This window comes from Asterias rubens, chromosome 5 (assembly GCF_902459465.1).
Source record: "Asterias rubens chromosome 5, eAstRub1.3, whole genome shotgun sequence".
NCBI classification, from domain to species: Eukaryota; Metazoa; Echinodermata; class Asteroidea; order Forcipulatida; family Asteriidae; genus Asterias; species Asterias rubens.
In genome coordinates, this window is record NC_047066.1 from 15,522,844 (window position 1) to 15,550,422 (window position 27,579).

The 27,579-nt window shown below is 39.3% G+C and overlaps 1 protein-coding gene across 2 annotated transcripts; it reads right to left on the minus strand.

Annotated features, from left to right (window-relative positions):
• Positions 1–27,579, minus strand: LOC117290883 (PHD finger protein 12-like). Of its 2 annotated transcripts, none has more exons than XM_033772449.1 (14): positions 27,152–27,579; positions 26,764–26,942; positions 17,774–17,846; positions 13,734–13,966; positions 12,047–12,447; positions 10,908–11,019; positions 9,405–9,537; positions 8,514–8,819; positions 6,864–7,683; positions 4,467–4,604; positions 3,783–3,862; positions 2,393–2,597; positions 1,440–1,522; positions 1–707 (listed from the first exon to the last, which is right to left on the minus strand). In XM_033772449.1, the coding sequence occupies exons 1-14, from the start codon at positions 27,197–27,199 to the stop codon at positions 213–215; spliced, it is 3,306 nt and encodes a 1,101-aa protein (XP_033628340.1). In that variant the 5' UTR covers positions 27,200–27,579; the 3' UTR covers positions 1–212. The 2 variants fall into 2 exon arrangements, with proteins under 2 accessions (XP_033628340.1, XP_033628339.1); XM_033772448.1 differs by having other exon boundaries at positions 4,467–4,607.

Here is a 27,579-nt window from a genome sequence, read left to right on the forward strand (position 1 = left end):
ATCGTAACCAGCTCTATGAAATTGGGCCGTGGTCTTGCCATAGATGACAGCTGCAGACAAACACTTGGCTCTGGCAATCCCAGGTACATCATGCTGCAAGATTCAGTGCCAGTCGTCCCATCTCACGTAGACAATATCGTCCAGGTTTCTAAATTTGGCATTGTGCTGTGTCCACTCCGTAAAAAAATAATTTAAATTATTGACTTTCTCTCTCACGATGCAAAGTTTCCCGATGACGTCGCCGACCCCATTTTAAAATTGAGCATTGGTTTCTTATCCAGTGGGGATTGTAACGTAGCATGGTCCGTCAAACTGAATACAAACTGAAGACAACCCATCTTGACATAGCTGCCGTGGTGCAGGAGTGCTGTACCTTCCCACCCTGCCCCACTCCCCCCGATTAAACTGGAGCTGCTGGCTTTACAGTTACACGGTTTCTTAAAGTTATTAGCAGATGCGCTCATCATCATCATCATCGCCGCATCCGATTGGTCGTCTTCCTGCGTAACTTCCTCTTCTTTCACTTGGCTCTTGGAATGTTCTCGTTTCCGTTTGCCTTTCCGGACGATGTTCCTGACGGATTTAACGAGGGGGGAGGCAGCGGGGGACGGGGCGACAACCTTATCAGAAAAGTCACATGAGTAGAGTACATTGTCGGCCGTCGTACCATGCTCACTGTAGTTGATTAATTCATAATGCCGCGTATTCTGGAAACATTCAAAATGAAAAAAAAAATCAGATTTACAGAAAATAAATGCGACTACTGAAACTTCGAGTCCTGTACACACTTTTTCGGAAATCCTCATAACATGCTGATTTACATCCAAGATTTTCCTTCTATAAACCGCACTTATATATAGTCCTATTGACCCCTCGCACGCGCATCACACGCGGCGACCAATGCCACGCTCACCATGTTGGTGGGCAGTTAGGTTTACCTCTATTAACGCCGCGTCGCCTAAAATGCACACTTTACTGCATAACGCGCAGCATAGAGTTATATATAAAAACGCACAATGAAATTGCCCACCAGTATGGCGCATTCAAGATTTTTCTGATGAGGTCAGGTGAAATGGGTCAATATCTATAATTATAAATAAAGGAGTCCTATATTGATAAATATAGAACGCTTGAGCTGCTTTTCAGCCAATCATAATACATACATACATATAAAGCATCGCTATATCAAGAACACATCTTGAACTAATAGATTTTTACATTGAGTATTATTAGTGCATGCAAACTCAGGCACCAACACACGTATGACTATGAACACTGAACACTTTGGCCAACCGCTCTAAACAGTGAAATAAACTGTGAATTGTTTGCAGTAATAGCAAATGATCAAATTCACCAAAAATGGAAAACTAGACAATTGGATTTTGAACAAGAGGGCAGTACCATCAACAAGTCAGAAATAGAAATTTAGAGTGACATACCTCGTCATAGAATATACAAGCGTGCTTCGGAGACACAAAATTACAATGACCAAAGTTACTCAGACACACATCCATGTCACTCCCTGTCAGAACAAAACATAAACATCAAAATGAAAATTGGAAAATCAAACAACGTTACTTATGGGGTTTCTCAACGGTCTACCTTAAGCCAACATGAAACTATTGGCCTTTAGTTTGTAAGGCTCAAGTTGGAACCTAATAACACTACCTTTGAAATGATTAGTTATTGGGTTCCTTAAGCGTCTTCCTTAGGCCAACATCAAAGGTCTTTAGTTTGCAACATCATAACTCCATCATCAAAAACAATCGGTTCCCTTGCAGTGATACTTTATTTGCAATGTTCCTTAAGGGTCTACCTTGGGGCTTGTCACTATTTGAACAAGTTTTGACAAAAGTTTAGTTAAAGGGAAGGTACACATTTGGTAGTTACTCAAAAAACCATAATAACTTAAAAACTGACTTGGTATCGAGCATTGGAGAGCTGTTGATAGTATAAAACATTGTGGGAAATGACTCCCTCTAAAGTAACTTAGTTTTTGAGAAAGAGGTAATATTTCTCACTAAAAAAACAAAAGACTTCTAGATAGAAGTCTTTTATTCTTATCTGAAAGCACACAAATTCGTCCAACAAGGGTGTTTTTTCTTTCATCATTTACTCGCAACCTCGACCAATTGAGCCCAAATTGTCACAGGCTTGTTTTTTTATGGTTATGATGGGATACACCAAGTGAGAAGACTGGTCTTTGACAATTACCAAATGTGTACCTTCCCTTCAAAAGACCATCCCTTGTATATTCAAAACTTTTAAGTTTTTGTAATTAAAATTACATGTATCTGTTATTACTTTTCCTTTCAAATGAATGTCACTTTCATTTTCTCATGAACGGATAATAACAACTACAGGTTGTGTCCAACTAACATATCACACTCACCAGTGCCTATATGTAACGACCTGTAGCACATCGGTACGGGCGAACCCGACCCCCGACCCGTCAGGGGACAGAACAGCGCCCTCGCTTTGATCTGATTACTAAACGCTGGCAGTGGTGGCGATGGCCTGAGTGTATTGCTACTTGTTGGTGTGGTGGTATTGTTGACCATGTGTTGCTTCTTGATCGTAGCTGAGGTTGGAAGGGGCTGCAGGGGGAAAAAACAAGAACAAAGTTCACGTGAAAGTGACACAAAGTGATCAATAATGGATGCCTTAAATGTCCGACTAGAAACTTGGTACAAAATAATTATTCTGTGAAAGTGCCGCTCATAAGTGTTAAAGGAACGTTACAGAATTGGTAAAAAACAAAAATCGTGAAGATTAAAGATTAACATAAAACTTACATGGTCAAATGATGATGATAAGAGAAAACATCCCATGAAATATTATTGTCTGAAATGTCATATTTGTTTAGAGTTTATCGCTCAGTGAGCGTTTTATTAATTTTTCTCTTTGCACCGATGTCATGCAAAAATGTGAATAAGTTTTCCACTAATTTCTCGGGACCCAGATGGCAGATCGATCTCAAACTTCTACAGGTTTGTCAGTTTATGTATATGGTGGATTACATAAAGTGCTTACACTGCCAGCAACTGTTTTGTCAGCAAAAACAATTCTGTAATGTTCCTTTAATTGATGTCATCATTCTGATGATGAAGACTATGCAAGAACTATAAGCCATCATACAATATTGTACATGACATAATAAAGGCCTGGAATATCATCTTTGAGTGGGCAAGTCCAATTTAATTTTGCAAAGGTTACGTCCATTGGAAAAGCTTAAAGTCAGTGTATAGACGATGTGACCTGTGACATCACATGTTTACAAAAGGGCCACAGAGCCTGGACTTCCTGCAGGCGAAACTTGTACACAGCCATAATGGTAGAAATCATAAAACCTTATATTTTATAAAGATTTCACTGTCTAATTCTTATCAACTTTTGATATGATGAAAGGGGGCACATCTCAAAACTTGTCCAGCTTTTACTTTCATAATTCTTTGTTGATTTATGCGGAAATTATGACACAAAATGTCAACTTTCCCATATGACCTGTGTAGTATCTTACCTGCCAGAATATACAAAGAATATACAAGGTCACACTTATTGTAAACAAAGTTCACATGGTCGATAAATTATACCTAATAGCATTTGAGAGGGCAAGGCCATTTTCATTTTGCAAAGAGCACTTCCATTGGAAAAGCTTAACACCGAATAGGAAGCTTTTATAAAGGCACCAAGGCCAAAACCAGAGTTAGTAGAGGCCATGGGCGTTGTGTCATTTTATGCCTGAAAAAAAAATCTACCTAATTAACAATAAAAAAACATACCTTTTGAGGTAAAAGTTGTTGCAGCCTTTGCCAGGCTAGAATCTGAACCAGCCTCTCGTCTAGCTTACTAAGCTCCACATCTAAAAAAAAAATCCAAAAAGCACAGATACTACAATCACTAGTTTTTAATTCCCAATATACATTGAAGGAGGAATTCGACTTCTGAACAGGCCCAGGCCTTAAAGGGAAGGTACCCATTTGGTAATTACTCAAAATAAATATTAACTTAAAAACTGACTTGGTAATGAGCATTGGAGAGCTGTTGATAGTATAAAAGATTGTGAGAAACGGCTCCCTCTGAAGTCATGACTCAACAATGCAATTAACAGTTGCAACTTCGAACTAGTTGCACAGGCTTAGTGTTTATATCCCCTTGTGGGAGTTAGCTGAGTTCCCTTGACGGGAAGATCATCTAAACAAACAAACTATGCAATCTAAACAGTAGTGGCAGGACGGCTTTGTAGAGGTACTGGTCACCTGTTCTTCCTTGCCAGTCACTGGCTTGGTATTTTTTATATATTTTGCTTCTTTGTATCTGTATGTATACATTTGTATATTTGTACGCCAGTGTAAAGGTTTTCTCGGTCATTTTGATAAATAGTGCAAAATAGAATCGTTCGGTGGTAAAATTGGCTTCTCATTCGCAGAGCAAAACCTATACACTAAAACTAATAAATGCTTTACCTCCACTTCCCTCTACACAGGACTGCAGTGTGCTATTGAGGTTAATAATTGCTGGTGAGGAGCTGAGAGACGCTGTGGTCACTTTGGATGATGTGGTGGCATTCCCTGAGCTGCCTACAATACTTGATTTACTGCCTCCTGCTAAAACAAACAACACCAACATTGAATTCAATTACAAAAAAACTGTAATCATCCTCAATAGGCAATTATGATACTTCTTAAAGGCACTGGACACTATTGGTAATTACTCAAAATAATTATTAGCATAAAACCTTACTTGGTGACAAGTAATGCAGAGCTGTTGACAGTATAAAACATTGTGAGAAATGGTCCCACTGAAGTAATGTATTTTTCAAGAAAGAAGTAATTTTCCACAAATTAGATTTTGAGGTCTCGAAATCAATCATCTGAAAGCACACAACTTCGTTTGACAAGGGTGTTTTTTCTTTCATTATTATCTCGCAACTTACAACCAATTGAGCTCAAATTTTCACAGGTTTGTTATTTTATGCATATGTTGAGACACACAAAGTGAGACACACAAAGTGAGAAGACTGGTCTTTGACAATTACCAATAGTGTCCAGTGTCTTTTAAGCAGTTTCATATTTCGATGAACACCCAAAAATTAATGACCATAAAAACGATCGGGTAAGAGGCACTGCAGCTTCTTCAGCGATATCTCAAAAACGCTACCACCTCAATTCAATCTGCACATGTTTGTTCTATTGTCCAATACCTATTTATATAGGATTAAAACAATCGAACGGTTGCAAAAACCAGCCCAAATCAAACTAAAAGGGAAGATACACGTTTGGTTATTGTCAAAGACCAGTCTTCTCACTTGGTGTATTCACTAATAACCATAAAATAACAAGCCTGTGAAAATTTAGGCTCAATTGGTCATCGAAGTTGCAAGAAAATGATGAAAGAAAAAACACCCTTGTTGGACGAATTTGTGTGCTTTCAGATAAGAATAAAAGACTTCTAGCTAGAAGTCTTTTATTATTTTAATGAGAAATTACCTCTTTTTCAAAAACTACGTTACTTCAGAGGGAGTCGTTTCCCACAATGTTTTATACTATCAACAGCTCCCCAATGCTCGTTACCAAGTCAGTTTTTAAGTTAATATTTGTTTTGAGTAATTACCAAAGGTGTACCTTCCCTTTAACATCTTTCAGAAGTTCTTCCATCATTACTGAATCATGTAACACCCTCAATCATTGCGCACTTCATCTCTGTTTTTTTCATGTGCAAACCTTTTCATAAAATTAAAAGGAGAGGTAGCAAGCTAATAGACCAGGGCAAAATTTCATAGAGCTGCTTAAACAGAAAATATTGCGTAACAATTTTCTGGTCAGCATAGTTTTGTTGTGCTTAGCTACTTGTTGTGCTTAAGCAGCCCTATGAAACTGGGCCACGGGCCTAACTTGATAGACTTAAGCGCAATAAGGAGCAGAGTACAAAATAATTCTGCTTACCAGAATAAGGTTACCACCCCCAAATACTATCTCACATCTACCCTCTGTCAATGCAGAGCTGCCAACATTGGTTTTTGAAAATCAGGAAGATTTTATTTTAAGTCAGAAAGACTCAATCTCAGCACGCGTCATGACGATTTTTGCGGACATAAAAACCAATATTCATGTACAGACATATACATTTGAAATATTACTAAAGAATATTGCACGTAGTGCAAAAGGCATGGTTTTCATCCTTTGATGATTTCTTTATACAAGGCCATTCTTTGTGGTAGTCTTCTTTGTATTTTTGAGCGTATTTAATTTTCTTCAGCGACTTACCAGTTGCTCTGCTGGGCGGCGCCATTTTGCTTTACATTCCCAACCACGTTCCCAGTGGTGTACGATGTAGCAGCGTCGTTTGCTCGATCGTGGGCAGTGCGTCGTAACGATCCCACACGAGTATTACGCCACTGTAAGTGCAATCATCTATTCCAGGGGTTAGTGACGAGAGGTATCGATATAGCGCGCTACCCATGGTGGCGAGGTTGATCAGTGCCAAACATAGCATGCACATGTATGGATGCGCAGAAGACGAAACTACGGTTAGAACAACTTTTTCTGCGAATGTATGCAATTAAATATGCACGCGCGCAAACGTTATACACACACGGGCCACGGCGGAGGGCTAGGAAATTCGTCAATTTTATTATTTTTTCATTAACAGGTTGGGGATCCGGGAGATTTTGACTGCTTGCGGGATGACGGAAGATTGCCGTCAAATACGTGAGTCTTCCGCAAAATCCGAAAGAGTTGGCAGCTCTGTGAATGATATCCTGCATATGTTGCCTTAGCAGAAATCTATTAACAAATTTGATTAGCTATTATAAGCAGCTCTATGAAATTGGGCCCAGATTCAAAAAAAAAATTTCAACTCACCCCCATTTGAGACAGTGACTATTTTCCCCTGGGCCGACGATAGAGTCACCCCTCCGGTCGTTGCTATAGTAACCTTCGCAGTGGCTCCTATGCCACCTGACCTATTGACCAGTGACTGAGACCCTTCCATTTTTGCATTAGGGTGGACTGATTGATGACTCGTTGCTCTGGGCAAACTGGGCCCCGTCGTCAATCCTTTACTCGATGCCGACGTGGATATAATCTTATGAATAACAGCTGGGTTGGCTTTGCTAACTGAGTTCACAAGTGACTTTCCAACCATCGATCCATTCACCGGACTGGCCATATTCACCATAGAATCATTCTTGTTCGATATCGTCACGACTTTAAGTCCTAAATTATTATGGGGTAACGTTTCTCCTGCCTTGGTTTTCAACAAGGTGTGGTTTGTCATACCAGCCTCTTTCACTACGATGGTATTCAAGGTCCCTTCAATTTTGTGTCCTAAGGTTTTATTTATTGTCACTGGACCGTTTTGTAGCGGCACGGGTCCATTGCTCAGTTTGATCTCTCTGTGCTTGAGGTCTACTTTGCTTTGACTCGAATCAATCGTGCTTTCAAGTCTCTTCTCCGCTAACGTCGTGGAGGTGCTATGTGTTGGGATTGGGGTCCTACTCGAGGAGTGCAGAGGTGTTGTCGAACTATGTAATGAGGCAGGACTGTTTGCAGCTGAAGAGTGTGTGGGTTTGGACAGTGAGGAGGTGGTGATGATCTTTGGTCTGATTGGATCCTTAGGTAGTTGCTTCTTGACCATGTACCTTGTTATACTCGTTTGTAAGGCTGTCACACACTTCAACCACTGTAAAAAAATATAACATAATTTCAACTATCCCATGATTGGTTTGAGAGTCAAATGAAAACAAAACTGTTCCTTGATCGAGGCTTGAAGCTTAATTTATTTCAGCTGCCATGCACAGAAAAAATATCTCAGCACATCACTTAGCAAAGCAAATTTTTGGCAAAAAATACCAATTGAGGAACCCTAATTCAATAACACTGTCAACTCTTCCACAAAAGAAACGCAGTAAAGTTTTTCAGCTACATGCAGACAACCAACATTTGCATCTTGCAATCAGGGAGATTTTGTGTAACAATCAGGGCAATATTTACATTCAACATAAATGTGTATGTAATACGAAAAAGGTTTCCGCAATCAAGGGGATTGTCAAATTTGTTGAGAACATTGAAAGATTGGTTTATTTCCAGGTGACCTTTATGCAGAATCAGGGAGAACTGGCAGCTTTGCTAAGGCATAATGAAAAATTAATTGGCGTATCAGGCCCCCCAAAAATAAGGTAGGTGGGGATTTTTAAAATATTTTTTTCCCCTTCCAACAACGAAAATGACACGCTTTCTAATTGTTTAAGCCAGTAGTATACACGACAACAAAAGAAAACAAGGCTACACACAACAAATAGTATACTTTTAAACTCTTGATGACATTTATTTAATTTTTATGTATTTAATTGATTTAAATTAAAAAAATTCTTCCCTGGAAAAAAATTAAAATATCTAGGGTCGGCAGTAATTTTTAGGGTAGTTCGGGTTACGCCAACGTAACATTTTTTGGGGGGATGCCTAAATGTTAAGCAATGAATGAAGTTTTGAACACATAACAGGCCTGCTTACCTCTTCCTGTTCCTCCGGTGAACAGACAACACTGTTAGACCTGAATCCCTCTGGTGTCATACACACTAATCTAGGCTTCTCGTTAGGAAGAGGCAACGACGGTGGAGGGAGGGCATACTGACACTTGATGGCCTTGGGCACCACCATCGCCGGCCGCTTGACCACCTTCTCTTTATGCTTCGGGGGCGGGCCCGTACTTCTTAGTTTGTGCATGAAGCGGAGTTTGATGGCGTTTTGGTCTAGCCGGCCGTGGAATTCATTGAAGATACGACAACGCTCGGTGTAATGGACTCCTTGAAAACCAGTCTGTAACAAAATAAAAATATCACAGTTCTTAAAACTCAGGGCTCCAATTTTGGTATACAAAAACACAAGACAGCAGGACTTGTAGCTCTTCATCTTTACTGGACCAGGCCTTTATTTAAAAAACCAGGTTCAAAATAAGAAACAGACTAGAATCAGAATGAGAACATAGTTTGACCAAATAGACTGTTTTATTTGAACAAAACTATATGAGGATATTTATCTCTTCTGTTGTCCGAGTGATACTCAGCAGGATTGAAAGATATTTGTGAGACTTAAACTCAACATTTGAACATCATTATTTTGAGACAAAGACGTTGAATTGAAACAAACAAGACCATTGTCATGTCTTGAGTTTACTGGCTCGGCACTGAAATCAGTGTTCAAAATGGGCCACACTGGATTTTCTTCTATTCTTAGCGGTCTCCCAACTGTTAGCTGCCGTGTAGCTAAGGATCAAACCCAAGTTTATGATACAACCTAGGAAGCGGCAGCCAGGGGATGCAACTTTTTAAGAAAGATAGAGAGAACAAGAAGGCCATGATATGATAAACGTGAATAAAATGCTCTAGTCTTGAAGTCACTTACCATGGAGTGTTCAGGATGGTTTGGACACATCCATCTGCCGGTCGGCATGGCAGTCAATGGAGGATTGATACAGTCTTTGTGGTACAATAGAGGGCAGTAGTCACACTGTATCAAGGGACTTAGGCGGCAGCTCCTGAAACACCACAACAAAAAGATATACCATTACAGGGCTGTATGCTTTGTTTATGAAAGGGCAAGGGCACCAAGGCATTTTTGTCTTGGTAAAGGGCACCCAATGATGAATATGCAAATTTGTACTGGAGCATTTCAAGGGCACCAAGGCAATGACCAGGGGACACGGGGGCAATCGCCTTTGTTGCCTCCGTGAAGTATCAGGCCTGCTATTATACTAAAGGGTCTTTTTGGACACAAAACACAATGTCCACAGATTGTGATTAAACTTACACGGTTTGAAGATAATGATAGTAGAAAGCTTCCCTTAAAATATTACAAACTAAGGTGCTGTAGTTTTTGAGAAATGAGTAAAACTAGTAACTAAAATTATTTTAGCATGTAAAACTTATTTTCGTGACCTTGTTTACCTCATTTCTCAAAAACACTACAGCACCTCAGCAAATAATATTTTAAGGGAAGGTTTCTACTGTCATTATCTTCAAACTGTGTAAGTTTAATGTAAACCTGTTGACAATAAGAAGGGAATAAATGGCTGGTGAAAACCGACATGGTCGCGGCCATGTGATAAAGGACAAAGCTGAAGGCAATGTCCTTATTGCACTAGGTCCTTTATTGCACAAGGTCCTTTATTGTTTTAAACAGACGGTTGAGATCGAGTCACTTTAAAACACATGTTTTATAGTGTGTTTAAACATGGCCATTCTGATTTCCCCTTGACCAATCACAATGGATAACTGTTGAAAAAAAGTAGGACATTTTCTTGCGTACAAAGGCTGACCTACATGTACACATTGAATGGGCTTTTGTAAACTTTCAAGGCTGGTATTTTTCAGAATTTTTGCACAAGAATCAGAAAGACTAAAGTAGGAAGAATATCTTGCCTGTATCAATGTTAAAGACGCTGGACACTATTGGTAAATTTCATACACCAGTCTTCTCACTTGCTGTATCTCAACATAATGCATAAAATAACAAACCTGTGAAAATTTGCGCTCGATTGGTCATCAGAGTTGCGAGATAACCATGAAAGAAAGAAACACCCTTGTCACACGAAGTTGTGTGCTTTCAGATGCTTGATTTCGAGACCTCAAATTCTAAACTTGAGGTCTCGAAATCAAACTCGGGGAAAACTACTTACTTCTCGAAAACTATCGTCACTTCAGAGGGAGCCGTTTCTCACAATGTTTCATACTATCAACCTCTCCCCATTACTCGTTACCAAGTAAGGTTTTATGCTGATGATTATTTTGAGTAATTACCAATAGTGTCAACTACCTTTAAGGCAAACTTGTGACTTTTGTTAATATTTGGGGAGAAAATATGCACTTTTTCAGGACACCTTCGTCTACCACAAAGCAAGACACTTACTTGTTACACTGAAAGCACAACTTGGCTGGTAAAGGGACTATACCATTGTCTATCTCATGGGGCTTCTTGAAGTTTTTGGACAATTCTTCTTTCCGCCTTTTTCTGCTACTTCCTGGAAAGTGTTATACAGACAAATATTACATAATGCTAATCAATATGAAAGATGGATTTAAAAAAAAAAATTATGCAAGTTTGCATCAAACAATGCTAAAAGCCACCCCTGGTAAGAGGCTACAGGAAGAACAGTGTTTAAGATGAAAATAACTCGGGGGAGCTGAAGGTAGGAATTGATGTACATAAGTAGGATGGAGGGAAGCAATACAACAGGCAAGGAGTTCCAAAGAGATGCACTGAGTGGAATAAAGCTGGTGGAATGGCTCAGCAAAGCAAGAGTGTATGGGTTAAGAAAATTCTCTCAAAATAATGTATTCTCACCATTGCACTCATTAACATTTATTATTTGTATAATTGTCTCCTTCAGATGGGATTACTATATCAAAACCATTTTGAAAGAGGATTTTGACTTCTGAACATCTCCCAGGCCTTAATTAAACTGACATCAGCCATAGTAATTACCATGGCGCCTTGTGCTTTTACTGTAGTGCCCTTTGCCAAGTACGAATTCACACTTTCCTTATAGAGATTCCCCTTTGCTCAAGAAAAACTGCCATGCCCCTTCAAGAGAGAAGTCCAGGGCCTGAAGTGTATACACATGATTGTGGCTGTGCACCAAAGCAGTTTCAACCACTGCAATAATTAACAATCACTATTTGTCTAATAATCACATTCAGAAGGGATAACTATGTACGTATCAAATTACTAAACCATTTTCAAGGATGATTTTGACCTCTTGAGTATATCCTAGAATTGTTTGCTTTAATTTTATTATGTTTTGTTGTCACACATAACCAGTGAAATGCACTTTGGTGTGCGAGTCTAAACCATTAGAATACATTTTGGGTGGTGTTAGATCAAGCCTGCCATTAACCCAAAAGCAGCCACAGTAATTACCATCGTGCCCTGTGCTTTTACTGTGGTGCTCCTTGCAAAGTTACAATACAAATTTACTCTCCTCATAAAAGTCCCCTATACTAAAGGAAATGTGCTATATAATAGAGATAAATGATTGACACACTTACCTGGCAATGGGGCAAACACCATGTAACTCCCTGGCAGACCAAACTGTACAGGATTCTGTATCTCCGCAGCCTTCACTAACATCTGGAATGGATTCTTGATTTCCCCGACGTGCTTCGGACTGTCCGGGGCGTTTGCCATTGGCACCTCCCCCATCTTCTCCCCCATCTTCTCCAGAACGAGTCTGATATCTCGCTTGGCCTTGAGGTCAGCCGTCCTAGCATCTTGTACTGGCTTCTCCAGGGTGGATCTGAGGTCTCGTTTGGCTTCAAGGCGGGCTAGCCGCGTCCTGGTGGTTGGGGCAGAGCTTGTGGAGGGCTCGTCGGGAACGAGTGCAGCAATTACCGGCGTGGTCGGCCTTCCTGGCTGGGTCTTAGCTTGTTGGACTTCCTTCTGTGCCTCTCTGTAGTGGAAGGAAATGGTTGATTACAATTCATTCTATCAAATGTTTAAAGGAACGTTACAGAATTGGTAAGAAACAAAAATCGTGAAGATCACAGATTTACATAAAACTTACATGGTCTAATGATGATGATAGTAGAAAACATTCCTTGAAATATTTATGTTGGAAATTTCATATTTGATGAGAAACAAATAGTCTAACTTCGCGTTTGGAGTTAATCGCGAAGGGAGCAGTTTATTCATTTTTGTTTTGGCATTGGCAATGCAAAATTTTTGATCAGTTTTTCACTATTCTCTCGTGACCCAGATAGCCGATCGATCTCAAACTTCTACAGGTTTGTCAGTTTATATATATGGTGGATTACATAAAGAAAAAACACCCTTGTGACACGAAGTTGTGTGCTTTCAGATGCTTGATTTCGAGACCTCAAATTCTAAATCTGAAGTCTTGAAATCAAATTTGTGGAAAATCACTTCTTTCTCGAAAACTACATCACTTCAGAGGGAGCTGTTTCTCACAATGTTTTATACCATCAACCTCTCCCCATTACTTATCACAAAGTAAGGTTTTATGCTAATCATTATTTTGAGTAATTACCAATAGTGTCCACTGCCTTTAACATATTGAAGAGATAAAAATAGCATATCCTATGTCTGTACACCAGAGCTACCAACATTTGCATCTTGCAATTAGGGAAAGTTTGTATAACAATCAGGCCCAGGGAGATTTGGTTAAATTTTTGTTAAATTTGGTTATCAGAACGTGGAAAGATTGGTTTGATTTCAGGGAACTTTCAACAGAATCCTGGAGATTTGTATAAAATTATTTTTGTATAAAGTTGATTTGTATTGTTTAAGTTATCTACCAGTGAAAGACAAAAACAGCAATCACAACATCAAAGCGCGTTTGACCCTGCAAAGCAATTGACTGCACAACATAAAATATGGTTGATGCATCAATCTAAATGTGTAAATCTCTTTACAGCAGTGTTGAAAAGTTCAAAAATTAATAAGAATAGGTGGTTTTCCGAACGAACACTACTCAAAAGAGATGGTGCTACTGCAAACCTTACCTAATGATAGATACTCCCATTTTATAAAGTGAAAATCTAAATTGCAGCAGATTGTTTTCAAATTGGAATTGGAATTGAACAATTTGCTGGACTTTGGGCATGCCTTAGCAGTTGTGATTGGTCAGTACAATACGGAGGCGGGATTTCATGGATTGGATTGCCATCTATAAACCCCAAAGCAAGAATTACACACCAACTACATTGAGTTACCCACCTATAAGCCTGTAGCTGTACCAGCCTCAGACAGGGCTTGTTCTCTCTCATCAGTCGGTCATTCAACCTCATCGTTGGCTTACTGGGTGCAGCAGGGGCTACCACCTTGGCGACTGCAGGGACCTTAGCTCCTGCAGACGGAATCTTACCCGATGTGGCTACCACTGGCTGCTTAGCTTGTTTGTCCTTTTCTGATTTTGTCGACGTGACTGAGCTTGCATCGTCGTCTTGAGGCTGAAAATATTTGGGAAATAATTAAATCTCAAGTTAAATGTGCGCAAAAGTTGTTTTTTGCCCTAGACATATAAGTTTACATATAAATTTTAGAACAGTTGGCACTGGTATTTGTAAGTGTTTGTGAAAAATTTTCCCATCTGATATGCTTTGAAGAAGTTGTGTTTGACTCAAACTTAATTTTCCCAGTTTTTTTAAGCCAAAGAAGCATTTGGATGTGAAACAAAAAATTAAAAAGGTTGTAAATATGCCCACTTTTATTTTCAAATCTTGCATTACTGTCTGAAATGCTTTGATGAAGTTGTGTTTGACTTCACTTGCCCAGAAATAAGCATTTGGACGTGACACAAAGATTAAAAAGAATGTTAATACGCCCATTTTTTTTAATTTTAAATTGTCATTATGAATTGCATAAATCAATCAATTGCCCGGATTCAAACTCACAACCCTTCGAGTGCATTTCCTGCAGTCTAACCGCTTGACCATGGTGAGTGTACACTGGTTGTAACACAAGGCTGCTTACATTAATGTGTGTTTCTTCTTGACAAGCCAGTTCTTAAATACTGAAAACTGCATCATGTACAATGTACATTACAGACAGACTGCATAATGTGCAAGCTGTTTATTTAACCTGCATACACTCTGTAGTTGAGACTTTATTCATATCAATTACATTCATCTACAATTTTGAAAGGGGCAAACATTGACATTGTAAATTATCCCCCTTAACAGTGATCTGCTGGCTGGCCAAATAAGGGAATCAATGTGTGGTGATGAGGTTTTCAACTAGTGGTTTAATCCCAACGAGGCCTGGTTCTTGATCATTTTACCGAGACGAAGTCAAGGTTAATTATCAAGAACCAGGCCTCGGCGGGTTTAAACCACTCGTTGAAAACCGATTCAACACACTTTGATTCCCATTCATAAATACCTTTTCGGTCAAAAAACATCAACACTTATGGTCAAAAAGTAAAAAGAATGCAAAATTATAATTTTTCAATGATTTCTTTCAAAACGACACTCCTCCAGCTATGAATGGTAAGACCCCGTCAAGGCCCTCGGGTAAACAACTCCTTATAAGGGAATGCTGTACGCGTCATGCGTATCGCGTGATGTGGCACAACTGTCTCGGCCGTTGCTCTCGATCAATAGGAATGAAGAAACTGTCTTATAAACACAGGTGCAAACTCGCGTGTCACGCCCATGTTTCAACACTTTTTACTGGTCATAACCAAAGGTTTAAACACACCCATGTGACGCACTCTCCACCAATAGGAATAGCGAAACTGTTGAGGTATTTATGAATGTCAATTTAATATACACCTGAGGACCAGTCAATATGATGTTCAAGTGCCCAGGTTTTTTTCACAACTGTGGAGTATTTTGGACTCAAATTTTGGGATGTTTGGCCGAAGCACACTGAACTGAAACAAGGTCTTCAAAATGTTTTCTACTTGGTGTTTATCTTGGGTTTAAAAGCTCTACTGTGCAATCTGGAGCATTCTGTGTGGTTTCCTCTAGATTTTTTTTGTGAAATTAAACTGAAATTTATTCTGTACCTCAATGCACTGTGTGACACCTTGACAGAAAACAAATTGTGTATGATAAATAATTATAAATTATATTGCGTAATGAAATTATGTACTTGGGTATATGTAATACCAAAAGAACCAATTATGAGATAAATACTCTGTAGTTTGGCCTAGTCTTAGTGTAATTATTGTTCAAGTATAAACTGTTCAGTTGTCAGGGATGATTCAGCAAACATTTCGTGCCGTCTTGTTGATTTTCCGTAGACAAAATTGTTATTTACACATTTATAGCTATTGCCATTGCCAGGGTAACCAAGCAACTGCACATAAACCATACAATATCATGTGCATGATTTCCCACAAGACATCCTTGTGTAATGTTCCCAATGTATGTACTGCACTAAGATGATTATGCAGCAAATGTGCAGAGCCTTTGCTCTGGTGAGTCACTGCCAACTGCTCACTGCCCACCAATCACAATGACTACATGTAGCAGCAGTAATGGATGCATGTCTTATTCAATGACGGATGGACAGACAACCAAGAAACCAAAGTCACTATCACTTTAAATAGCACAGAGGCTTGTACTGTTCTGCTGGTTGAATCTGACAACTTAATGTCGTTGTAGAATGTAAAGTACACCCTCAGAGCTCACATACATGTACGTCTATCATGCTGAACTACTGTATTGGTTGTGTACAGTGCAATCATTGATTGGGTATTGAATAGAAAGTGACGTGTTTTTGCACTGGCAATGGTATCATGCTGATCTCAGCACATTTTCAGATGATCCTGACTAACACAAAACCTAGACAATTCCAGGGTAAGCTTGGGCGATATCGATTTATTTTATTCACGATATATTGCCAACAATATATCGCGATATTCAATATAATAGCGATTAATGAAATTTGACATCATCAGTCTTCAAACTCCAAGTGAAAGTTGTAGAAGAGACAGTCATAGCTTAAGAGAGGTGTTCTAATGACCTATTCTTCTGGTTTTACTCCAAACCTATGGGGTGCAGGATGTCTCAGCTAGCAAATACATCGCGATATTTAATCGATATTGCAATATATCGCGATTATCGCGATTATTGTGATATATCGCGATATATCGATATTTCGATTAAAACCAAATCCATCCGATATCGAAATCGTTTCCAAATTAATATCGCGATATTCGATAATATCGTGATATCGCCCAAGCTTATTCCAGGGCTCAATTTTTCCACTGCACCACTGGCCCAAGGTCAGTGATTTTAGTGTAGGGCCAGTAAACTCAAGACAGGACAAGTCCGGTGGTCTTTTTTTTTTTTTTTTTCAACATCTTTGTCTCAAAAGAATGATGTTCAGTTCAGTACTGTTTAGTTTAAGTCTCACAAGTATTTTCAATCCTGCGTAGTATCACCCACACAACATACAAGATCAATCTAGATAGCTACCCATGTTCTCATTTTTATTCTAGTACCTTTTCATTTTTATTCCTGTGTTGTGAATAAAATCCCGGTCCAGTAAAGATTCTGAGCTCCAAGTCCTGTGATCTTGTGGATTTTGCCCCCATTTTGACCATCTGGGTGTTACATTTCTCATTTGTAAATAATAATCAGGTATGGGGTGTACAAACCATTCTTAAAAACTGGCTTGCCTGCCTTGTTTAACACCTTACTCTAAACCCACTGCCTCTGCAATGATGCAATACACAACCTGAAATTGCATCACCAGAAATTGGAAGGGTCTTGTATCTGGCATGGTTTTTGCGACACAAGTGTCTGTGCCTCTTTTGAACAAGTCTCGAGTTTTTACTATTTTGGACATGTATTGTTGTTTGAAAATTTGCTGTTTTAGGACCCCTTGATGTAAGTTTTTTGACATAATGATTATTAGTGATTATGAAGACTGCAAATAAGGCTTCGGTTACCCTGTTTCCACATAGATTTGACTACTACCTTTTTAAGTTTTGTTCAGCTATGAAATAAATTAACCCTCACAAAACAACTGATACTTTTGTTGTTGAATTACACTACACATGTACATGTAAGTACATGTATGCACTTGAAGTCTTGAATTTTCCGAGACACCACTGTTTGTAGTTCGCCACAGTGTGCTTTTTCCACCACGTGGAAAAAATTCCAATGCCCAACACAAGCTCCCGCCTAACTTCAAGCCCCCTTTCTCACAAACCTTGTTAAAGAAACCTAGAAAACATTGTAAGAAACCTTGTGAAGAAAGGAATTACATGGATGTACTGTGCACACCAATCAGGCCAAACCTACCTCAGGGGCTACCGTGCACTTGTGACACAACCATTCACCGGGAGGTAGATCTTCGTCGCACAGCGGAGGGTTACTGATAGAGAGAGCGAGGGAGAAAAAGAATGACATAATTAGTAGTTGTGGCATACACGAACATCTGAGCCCCTAAGAAACTTTCTGTCGTGGGAGTACAATTGGGCGACTAGTGAATCCACTACCCGACTAGTTGTGCTTCAAAAAGTCTGGACTTCTTCACTAGTCACGAGATGGTTCAAATCGAGGCCGAAGTATGCGTTGCAAAGAATGCCATTGCAGCAAGCAACTCTTTTGATGCAACATTATCAGAGCAGACAATGACAATAAGGTCTGGGGTACTAGTAAAACTAGTCACTAGTTCTTTAACTGGTCACATTTTGATACATGTATTGTATATCATTGTTTTAAAAAATGGTTGATAAACTCGTTTATGTAGGCCTACATTACACATAATGTGGATTAGATAGATTGGAGCTGTCACAGCCCACAGCAGAGTTTTTTTGCTTTGATTTTGATAGATTCAATGGTGCATTTAAGCCAAGTTAGGGATGCCGACTGCTGATGGGTTATCAGTTCCTTCAAAGTACAATTTGTGAGAGGTTAAGTTACAATAATTATGCACAATTGAAATTTGATGGCTTCCTGGAGGTTAAGGGCTAAAATGTCAATGGAGTGTTGACTCATACTGTTGTGGAGGAAAAGAAACAAGATGTCACGTTAGTCCTTGGAAAAAAGTAGGAATAATACTGAGTAAAAGGACCGACCTACATGTACATGAACACATCGTCTAGGCTTTAATAATAGACATTTCAAACTACGTATTTAATAAATCACAATTTTTTCTTTTTTCCCATAGGCAAAACAAATGGGGAAATCAGACTACACTAGGAAGAATACAATGCCTGCTACGGTATTGTTAACTTGACTAGATGCACCACAGAGTCCATCCCTTAATTCACAACCCAACCATGGCTTTGTATTTAACAATGTCAACTGTGGTTGTTTTCTGTTTCATTTGAAATGGGCCCAGGTCATTTTCATTCAGCCGCCTAAAATGATTGAGTGGCCACTGGCCTGAAGTATGGTCTTGTAATGCCCCTCGCTGCCACCCCCCCCCCCCCCCCCCCCCACTTGAAACTGGTTAAACACAGTCACACATGTGCAGGCCTGATGCTTCCGGGGGAAAGGCCCGCGAGGGGCACCAAGGCAATGACCAGGCAGGGCACAAAGGGAACTGCCTCTGCCACCTCAGTGAAGTAATGTATCAGGCCTGCATGGAAATGTTGGAACATGTACAATACTAGATAACAGGTTATCATGACAAGCAGCACAAACACAAGGCTCCAAATGAGACACTTTCTTTAGACACAAGGCTCAGACGACTTCTTTACTGGTGACAGAAATGTGTCCATCACCAGAACTCGTTGTACATAATATAAAAATTAACAATTATTTCATAAGTACTTTTGTTTGTTTTTAAAGCCTTCCATGGCTAGACGCCATTATATATCAAGAACTGTTTACTTTTCATGACCCATCTCACCCTAATCTTTGCTCTTCTAGAGACCCATTTTTGCTTACCATGTTCCTAGGACCCTTAGCAAATCTGGCAATCGCACATTCACTGTAACCCCTTCCTTCATGAAAGCCGTAAAATCCACAGACCAATTTAAAAAACTTCTGAAACTTTCTCTTTTTCTCATTCTTTTCAAACATTGTATATGTAGCTTTTCCGATAAGACTTTTTTGTTTACTGTTCATTTTTAGTTTTTTGTAAGCGCCGTGATGAAGTTTGCTATGATCAGCATTTCTAAATACCTGTTATTATTATTAGGCCCTATTCCGTAAAAGTACACCTTGCTGCCATCTACCATTTACATTACATACATGTACATGTACATGTAGAGTCTTGAAGTTCCCCCACGTAAAGTCCACTTGTGCACGCAAAGGCCTTATCAACAAGGTAACAGAATGTGGTTTACCCTTTTGGCTGTGGTCACAATATAAGTCAATACTTTTTTCCGCAGCCCTTTTTTGGGGGGAGTTTGAAACAATGTACATTGTACAGTTTGAGTTTGAAACAGAAAATTATTCAAAAAGTTTTGGGTTCAAATTGCAAGATATTCCATTCAAAGAGGCCCTGAATGAGCAAGACGAAAGACAATGCACATGTCATAACAAATTTTCCCACGGAAGCAAGCCATAATTATATCGCAGACAAGCTACTACATAGTGTACAACTAAACAGGTCACCAAGGTCAATGTGCAAGCTCCTTACTCATAAATTATGCTAATGAACAACCTACTGTAAGTAACTACTAAAATGGAGACGCTTCTACATTTTGTTTACATGTACGCAAGAAACAAGCCTAAATTATACACACTGTACCACCCTTTTTGTAAAACATAAAACCATAATGATTGTCCTTGCTGTATATTGAGTTTTAACTACTGTCTGTAAATGGTCTGGGAGAGAGGGCTTCATTAAAACATTCTTAATTGCTATAAGACAGTGCCAGCCACCAACCCGGTCATTACCACGCAGTGAAGACCGGGTACTCGCACTGTTATTCCCTAATTCAAAAACAAAGCATTATGTACAGTGTGGCCTAATGTTTTTGACGTCACTGTAGTTTGTAAAAAAAAAAAAAAAATGTGTAGTGGACTTGACCCTTAACTCCCATTAAACAGTTAAAGCCTTGATTAACTTCTTAATACAAAATAATGAATTACACCATATTGAGAACACCTTATTGGTTTGATCATGCTATTAGACATATTAATTACATAAATTGTACACATAAGCCCCCTGACTTGTCTAAGTTTACAGAGGGATGTGCAGCATTGGCTTTAGAAAAAAACACAAACTGTCATTCAAACTGTCTAGACTTTAAGACTCATTCAATCAAACAAACTGTATTGATGATAACTTCATATTGTCAAAAGGCAAAGTAGTGCTATTGGATGCAGGATTGATCTTTAATTTCTCAAAGATGACACAGGACAAATGTGGATCTCATTTTGTATTTAGAAGGGATTTATTCTATTTATTAAGGTTTTTTAGTCAAATTACAGGCAGTCAAGTCAATGGGAATCTAACTAAATGTACTTGTAACAAATAATATGGATGCAAAAACAAGACACAATTAATGTGATTACCTTGCAATGAAATTGTTTATTCGGACATGAATGTGACATAATGCCAACAAAAAGCCAGATAAGAGAATGTTTAGGATTTAGTTTGGTGAAGGAAATGTCAAGGAACAAAGAATGTTTCTTTTGCATTTAAAGTCATGAACTTATAGATACAATCTTGCAAAGTGATTGTAAAATGTATGCATATTTTGTGCCAAAGTTGAGCGAGTTTGGCTGTGGCTGAGAGACATATTTTTTAGATGGAGCCCCGATCTATGTACAGCCTAAGAACGGACTTCAAAATTTAGGTCAAGATGTCTAGTCACCTACTATGTAGAGTCCAGCGTTCTCCCTTAACAGTGGTCCGCTGGCTAAATGCCAGTTAAAACACCTGACGAGTTAAAAAGCACTCCAAGTGGTCCGGCTGGCTAGTTTAGTGTTCGCTCGGCCCCAGCGGCCAGTTTATCCAAGACTGCTGGGATGGGCTTGCACAGACTCTTGTTCAGGAAGTACGTCATGTATGCATTGCATAGAAATATGGCGCACTGTCAGGGTTCTCCCCATGCATTTTGTCCGGGCGCTGCGCCCAGACAAAATTCTGAAAATACCAAATGCGCCCAGACAAAAAATATCGCGCCCGGACAAAAAAAATTGAAAAACACTTCACGACGAACTCAAACCACCATTCGATGCGCTGTATCACTTACCTTTTTGTATATAATAATAGTGTGCAAAGACTGGTACCCAGATCTCTGCTATTTCGTAATGGCATTACGCGTGCATTTTTATCTGTGTCGCAGGGCATCCTGACTACCATTTGACAACAGCGTGGTATTTACACTTGGTTCTAAGTCTGTGAATCATGCGGTTTAGTCGCCCTGATATATTATTGGCTGAAACAGCGCCCTCTCGTGAATTAACATCCGTCATTAGAGCGTATTTAGAGCGTGGTAGCAAATCGACGGGGGAATTCTACGTCGCTGAAGAGCAATGACCGCACTCTCAGACTTGAAATCAAGTTAACGTGGTATGTGGAGACCGATCAGAGATCGAAAAATACCCGGACGTAAGTCTGAAACTCAATTTTTTTTCGAGCGATCGTGCATAAAGTGGTTTTGTTCGTTTTGAAATGATTTGCGCAAAATTGTTTGCACAATCAGTCGATCTTGCAGGAATAGTTTGTGCAACTGCCGATCGTGCAGGAATGGTTTGTGGTTTGTGTAATTGGCTTATCTAATTGAGCATGAATAGTTTGCGCAATTTGCCAATAGTACAGGAGTAGTGTGCGCAATATGCCGATAGATACGGAATAATTTGCGCAATTTGAAAACAGTGCAGGAATGGTTTTCGCAATTTGATAATAGTGCAGGATTGGTTTAGCGCCCGGACAAAATTTTACCCTGTGGAGAACCCCGACTGTGAGTGTGATGCATGATGGGACTGCGCATTAACCAATGAGCGTGCATAACACGTTTGCCCATCCCAGCGCCTTTGGTTAAAGCAAGACGCTGGGGATGAGCGAAAGTTTAGTGTTATAAAACATCCATATCTGATTTGAAGTATTGCCTTGTGAAATGACAAGCTAACTGGTCCTGCTGGCCTGTGAGTCATAAGAGGTCCACTGCAGACGATCTACCAAAAGCTGTTTAAAGGCACTGTGACACTATAATGGTAATTAATGGAGAGCTGTTGATAGTACAAAACAATGTGAGAAACGGCTCCCTCTGAAGTAACATAGTTTTTAAGAAAGAAGTAACTTCTCACTAAAATATTTGAATTGAATTCGAGACCTTCAAATTTTCACAGGTTTTTTCATTTTATGCAGTTATGTTGAGATACACCAAGTGAGAAGATTGGTCTTTGACAATTACCAAAGGCGTCCAGTGCCTTCAAGGAAGTGCCTATGTTCCACTTTTGTGTTGGGACCATTGACATGTACTCCCCCCCACCACCACAATAACCTGTCTTTGCATCCTCCCTTTTAAAAAGCCAACTTTTTATTAAATTTACAAACATAAAGTGCCTTGAAATAATAATAAATAAACTAAAGCATTTATAAGGCGCACTTTTAACTTAAAAACATTCAAAGGCGCCCGTCAGGAAGAATACCCACTTGACTACATCTACAGTACCAGCCTGCATCCAGTTTGTCCAGAAAACTCACAAACCGAACAACTTTGACTAGTCTCATGCCCCCCCCCCCAAGTTTAAGGAATACTTCAGGAAAACTCACAAACTTAACAACTTCGAATAGTCTCATGTCCCCCCCCCCCCAAGTTAAAGGAATACTTCAGGCTTTAAAAGCCCAAGCATCACTTAAATCTGTCCTTGCTCTATGCTTACAAGTACTCACACAACACAATGTCTGCCAAGTACAATAGGTCAGGACAAGCCTCAATTGACCTGAGTGCAAGTGAACAATAATGCATCAATCATGGAGGAAGGAACCAATGTCATGACATGGACTAAGGGCTGCTCAGAATACTCACTGCACCACTGGCCAGAGTCTTGTACAAGTGTATAATTCATGCATGGGCAATCACACAAGCCACGTCAATTGGTTTTTTTTTCCCAGATATTTAATCCAAAATTTAAATTTTCAAGTCCAGTCCAAACCTCCTCCTGAAAGTTCATTAAACATAATGAGAAAGATATTAGTTCGATAAAAAAAACATCAACATGGTCAAATGTAAATTTTCTTGAACTTGAAGTCATGCATGTGTGTGTACTATTTAAGCTTCTTGTTTTTATTCGATATTGCTTTTACACGCTGAATTGTGAAAGGTATTGTTGTGAACAATAAGTTTCAATAACCAAGTTGAACCCAGCCCCAAATTGATTTAAATGGTGAAGACTTTCAATGACAATCACTTAAAATCAGTTGTATTAAGTACTTGTATATCACTGTTTGCAGATCTAGCAACCATTACAGAGTGTGAAGACTTTGAAACCAAAAGAAATGTCACATCTTTTCAACAACAATCCTATTGAAATGTCTCGGCTTTTCATCTACTAAAATGAAACAACACATTAAGAGCGCTGCACTTCAGTTATACTGCATAACTCAAATTAGTGTACATATATGTAAGTTGCATTATAAATTGTTCCCACATAACATCACATAGTGTAAAGTTGGCCATCTTAACGGAATACGGGTAGTGCTAGATCATTTCTGATTACGCACAACTATGCATTATACCTAAACACTGCTTGCAGCATGAAGGATTTTGATTAAATTTGGTGCATGAACCACTTTACGGTGAAGACAAACTAGAATGCTTCTCAAAGCCCAAGCCTTAATTGCCAATGAAGATAGTATGGTGTCACTTTCAGGAACTATCTATAGACTAAAGAACCTACATGTCCATGTAGACATGGTAGGAGAAATATCCTAAGAAAACAGTAGAGAAATCTTACAATTATCGTTCTCCTCTGTTTTTAAAACTAAATAAATTAAAAACAAACAGGTCTGGACATGTACCTGCACACGTACCCATCTCATCTCTGATTTCAATACACCATTTGGCTTTCTTGTTGTAAGCCCCTTTCACATGAGAGCAATAAATTTAGTAATGGTAAATTTTAGCATGATTGTAATATATTACCAAATGTACCCCGTGTGAACGACAACAATGTTTTCTACTTTCCAAGTTCGCTTGCAAAATTTTATCATACATTGCTACATTTTGCAACCATGCTAAAATTAAGCAAGTGACCCCAGTTACATTGCTGCCGTGTCAATACGTAGCACTTTACAGGTAATAAAATTTTCCTACAGATTCATGTATGCTTTTTATGTTTTGGGGTTGAACAAAGACAAATTGATATTGAGCCAACTACCTCCGGATTTACATGCCAGAGCTCTACCAACTGAGCTGTCTAGCTATCTAGCCCTATGTTGGCAGTCTCCCTATATTATCCTTTTTTCCGGGGTGCCAGTCAGAAGCCATACAATCATTAACCGCCTTGGAGCCTGAAAGCACACCGAAACAAATGTTTGTGGTAAAAACAACTACGATTGAGTTCATATAGGCTACTATTCAAGTAGTCCAACTGGCTAATAAAAGCCTATAAAAATACACGCTGCATGCATTATCATCACCACACCACAAACATGAATATATTTGTATATTTTAAAAACGGCAACGTCCAAGTCACACACAAAGTCAATAACCTTAGATGAGATCAGGATCCTGGATTCATGGCACTGCTTACCATAGCTGCAATAATCGCTATATTCCAATAATTGTAACATCAAGCGTCTGTTGCGGTACCTTCATTCCAACTGCTATTCCAACTGCCAAACAATTCAAGCCAACACGGACTGCTACAAATTCAGTTTTCTACATAACATCATTAAAGAATGGAAACAAATTTCTGTACAGTATTCCTACCATCCAAGATAACAAATACTTCAAAACAGTTGCTCTCCAGCACATCACCCAGCATAACTAAGCATCTTCATGCCCACACACCCAACCCTATGTGCCAGGCTCCACCAAGAATGTTACGTAGTAACTATCCAGATCCAGACAAATGTCCCAGGCTATCGTCAGGAGGATCAAGGGTTACAATTTATCACACCACAGAATTCTGGGCTCACCCTGTAAAGTGCCTGATTCTATGACCTGCAACTGCAGAAATCCGCAGTAAGTAGTGCCATGAAATTAACAGTCATAGTGAATTATTTTACTAATTGTGCTAGAGAACAATGCAAACGGACATGACAAAGGTAGGTTTTATCCGTTTAGCTCGCTTGAAAATGCACAAAATGCTTCAGAAAAAACCTATGTTGCAACGAACACAAGTACTACCATCCAAGAACTGCCATTAATTTCAAATTGACAAATATTTTGTTGGGACATTGCTGGAAACTTAATTTAAGGACACACAATAACTGCTCTGTCAGCAAAAGCTTGCAAAGAATCCATGCTGGCAGTGTGGCACAGCAAACCATGAAAATCTCTTAAAGGTCACACATGTTGCCACAGCAAACCTGTATTCATTGTCTCTTGCCTTTTTTTTTTGTTAGTGATGCAGCCAAAACCAGCAACATGAATTTACAAACTAATATGAAACATTAACTGACAGTGACAACAAAAACGCCGGCAAAGTTTCCGTATGGCGCCACCACTTTTTCATTCGATATGAAATAATATAGTATCTAATTTACCTCAATGAGATATCCCTTTATGTAAAAATGAGTGAAAAGGTGGTGGCGCCATCCGGAAAGTTTTCCAAAATGCCTTGCATATTGTCAGTGCAAAATGTACAATGTAATCTGCTATCCCTAATTTGCCTCGTTATTTCTTGTACACGTTAAAGATCATCAGAGAGTCAGCTATTATAATAGAACACTGGTCAACTGGGTGTGCCTACTACTATGAAATAAATGTTTGACTCAGTTTACTTTCATTGTTTCAACAATACTGTAAAAGAGCAATAGTGATTATTAAAACTGCAATCCCTTCCCAAAGTAACACTACACTAGTACTGTAAAGAATAAAGTGCAACCATTTTGACCAGCACTTCTCATTCTTCACCTTGTACTGGCCCCTCATCATATCATTGCATGAAACCCTTTCCCGCCACACACACACACACACGGGTAGTTGTTGTACCGCAGTATACAATACGTTGCTCATGGAGCCTTGAGTTGGCTGTGGGTGGCAGCCATTTTCTTTTTCATGTTCATCAAACGAAACCACCACGGTGGAATGTCACCTACAATACGAAGTTCTCCAAGCATGTTTAACTATTCTTTGGCCCTACCAAAGAAAGAGGGCACCAAGAAAGAGAATATGCTGTTTTATTGGGTAGGGTTTGGGGTTTAAACTCACCAGCACTGAAGGTGAAAGGCGGACGGACAACGGTCGCAACAGAGCAAATCTCCACCCTCACGGCAACTATCGCAATTATCATGGTTGATGGCGCGACCCGTCCGACGATGTTCCCTTATTCGCCGGGTTTTCCTCGGCGGTTCGTCACTTTCCGGAGGTGCTATGAGAGCCTGAATTTGCTGCATGAGAAACATACAATGTCATGAAAAGTCTATGTCAAGTTTCCTTCAAGAAATTTTCCTCCAAAACCCGAAATTCTGAACTTTTTGTTCGACGTTCGACTTGCAGACAGATACGGACTTTTGGTTAGTCGTGTTGTCTGCACTGGAAAACGTAACACACACACACAGACCTGTCAAAATGAGTAAGGGTTGATGAAATTACTTACGTCCATAAGTCCACCAGACGTGTCCAAATCATACTGCACTGTCGTCATTTTATCCACATGAAACCTTGTTCTATCATGCAGATCTTGGCACAAAAAAACATGGACGGACAGAGCAGTCAAACCACAATAGTTTCAGCCAGACGTCAAACATGAAGTTCACAGAAATTATTGGCTTGTGTGTGCAGAGTGTGTGCGCGCTACTTGGTCTTGGTGCATGCAACCAGGCAATACACTGAAATACTATCTGTTTTAAAATGCTGTTCTTGACACTTCACGTGAATAAATTTTCAAATTTAGCTGACGAAGCAGTAGTACTGGTTAATTTCTACCGATTTATTAAATTTATTATGCAGTGAAATGTCGCGAAGATACAAAATTAATTATTTTTGTGAACACTCAAATGTCGTAACTTGGCGCAAAATCCGACC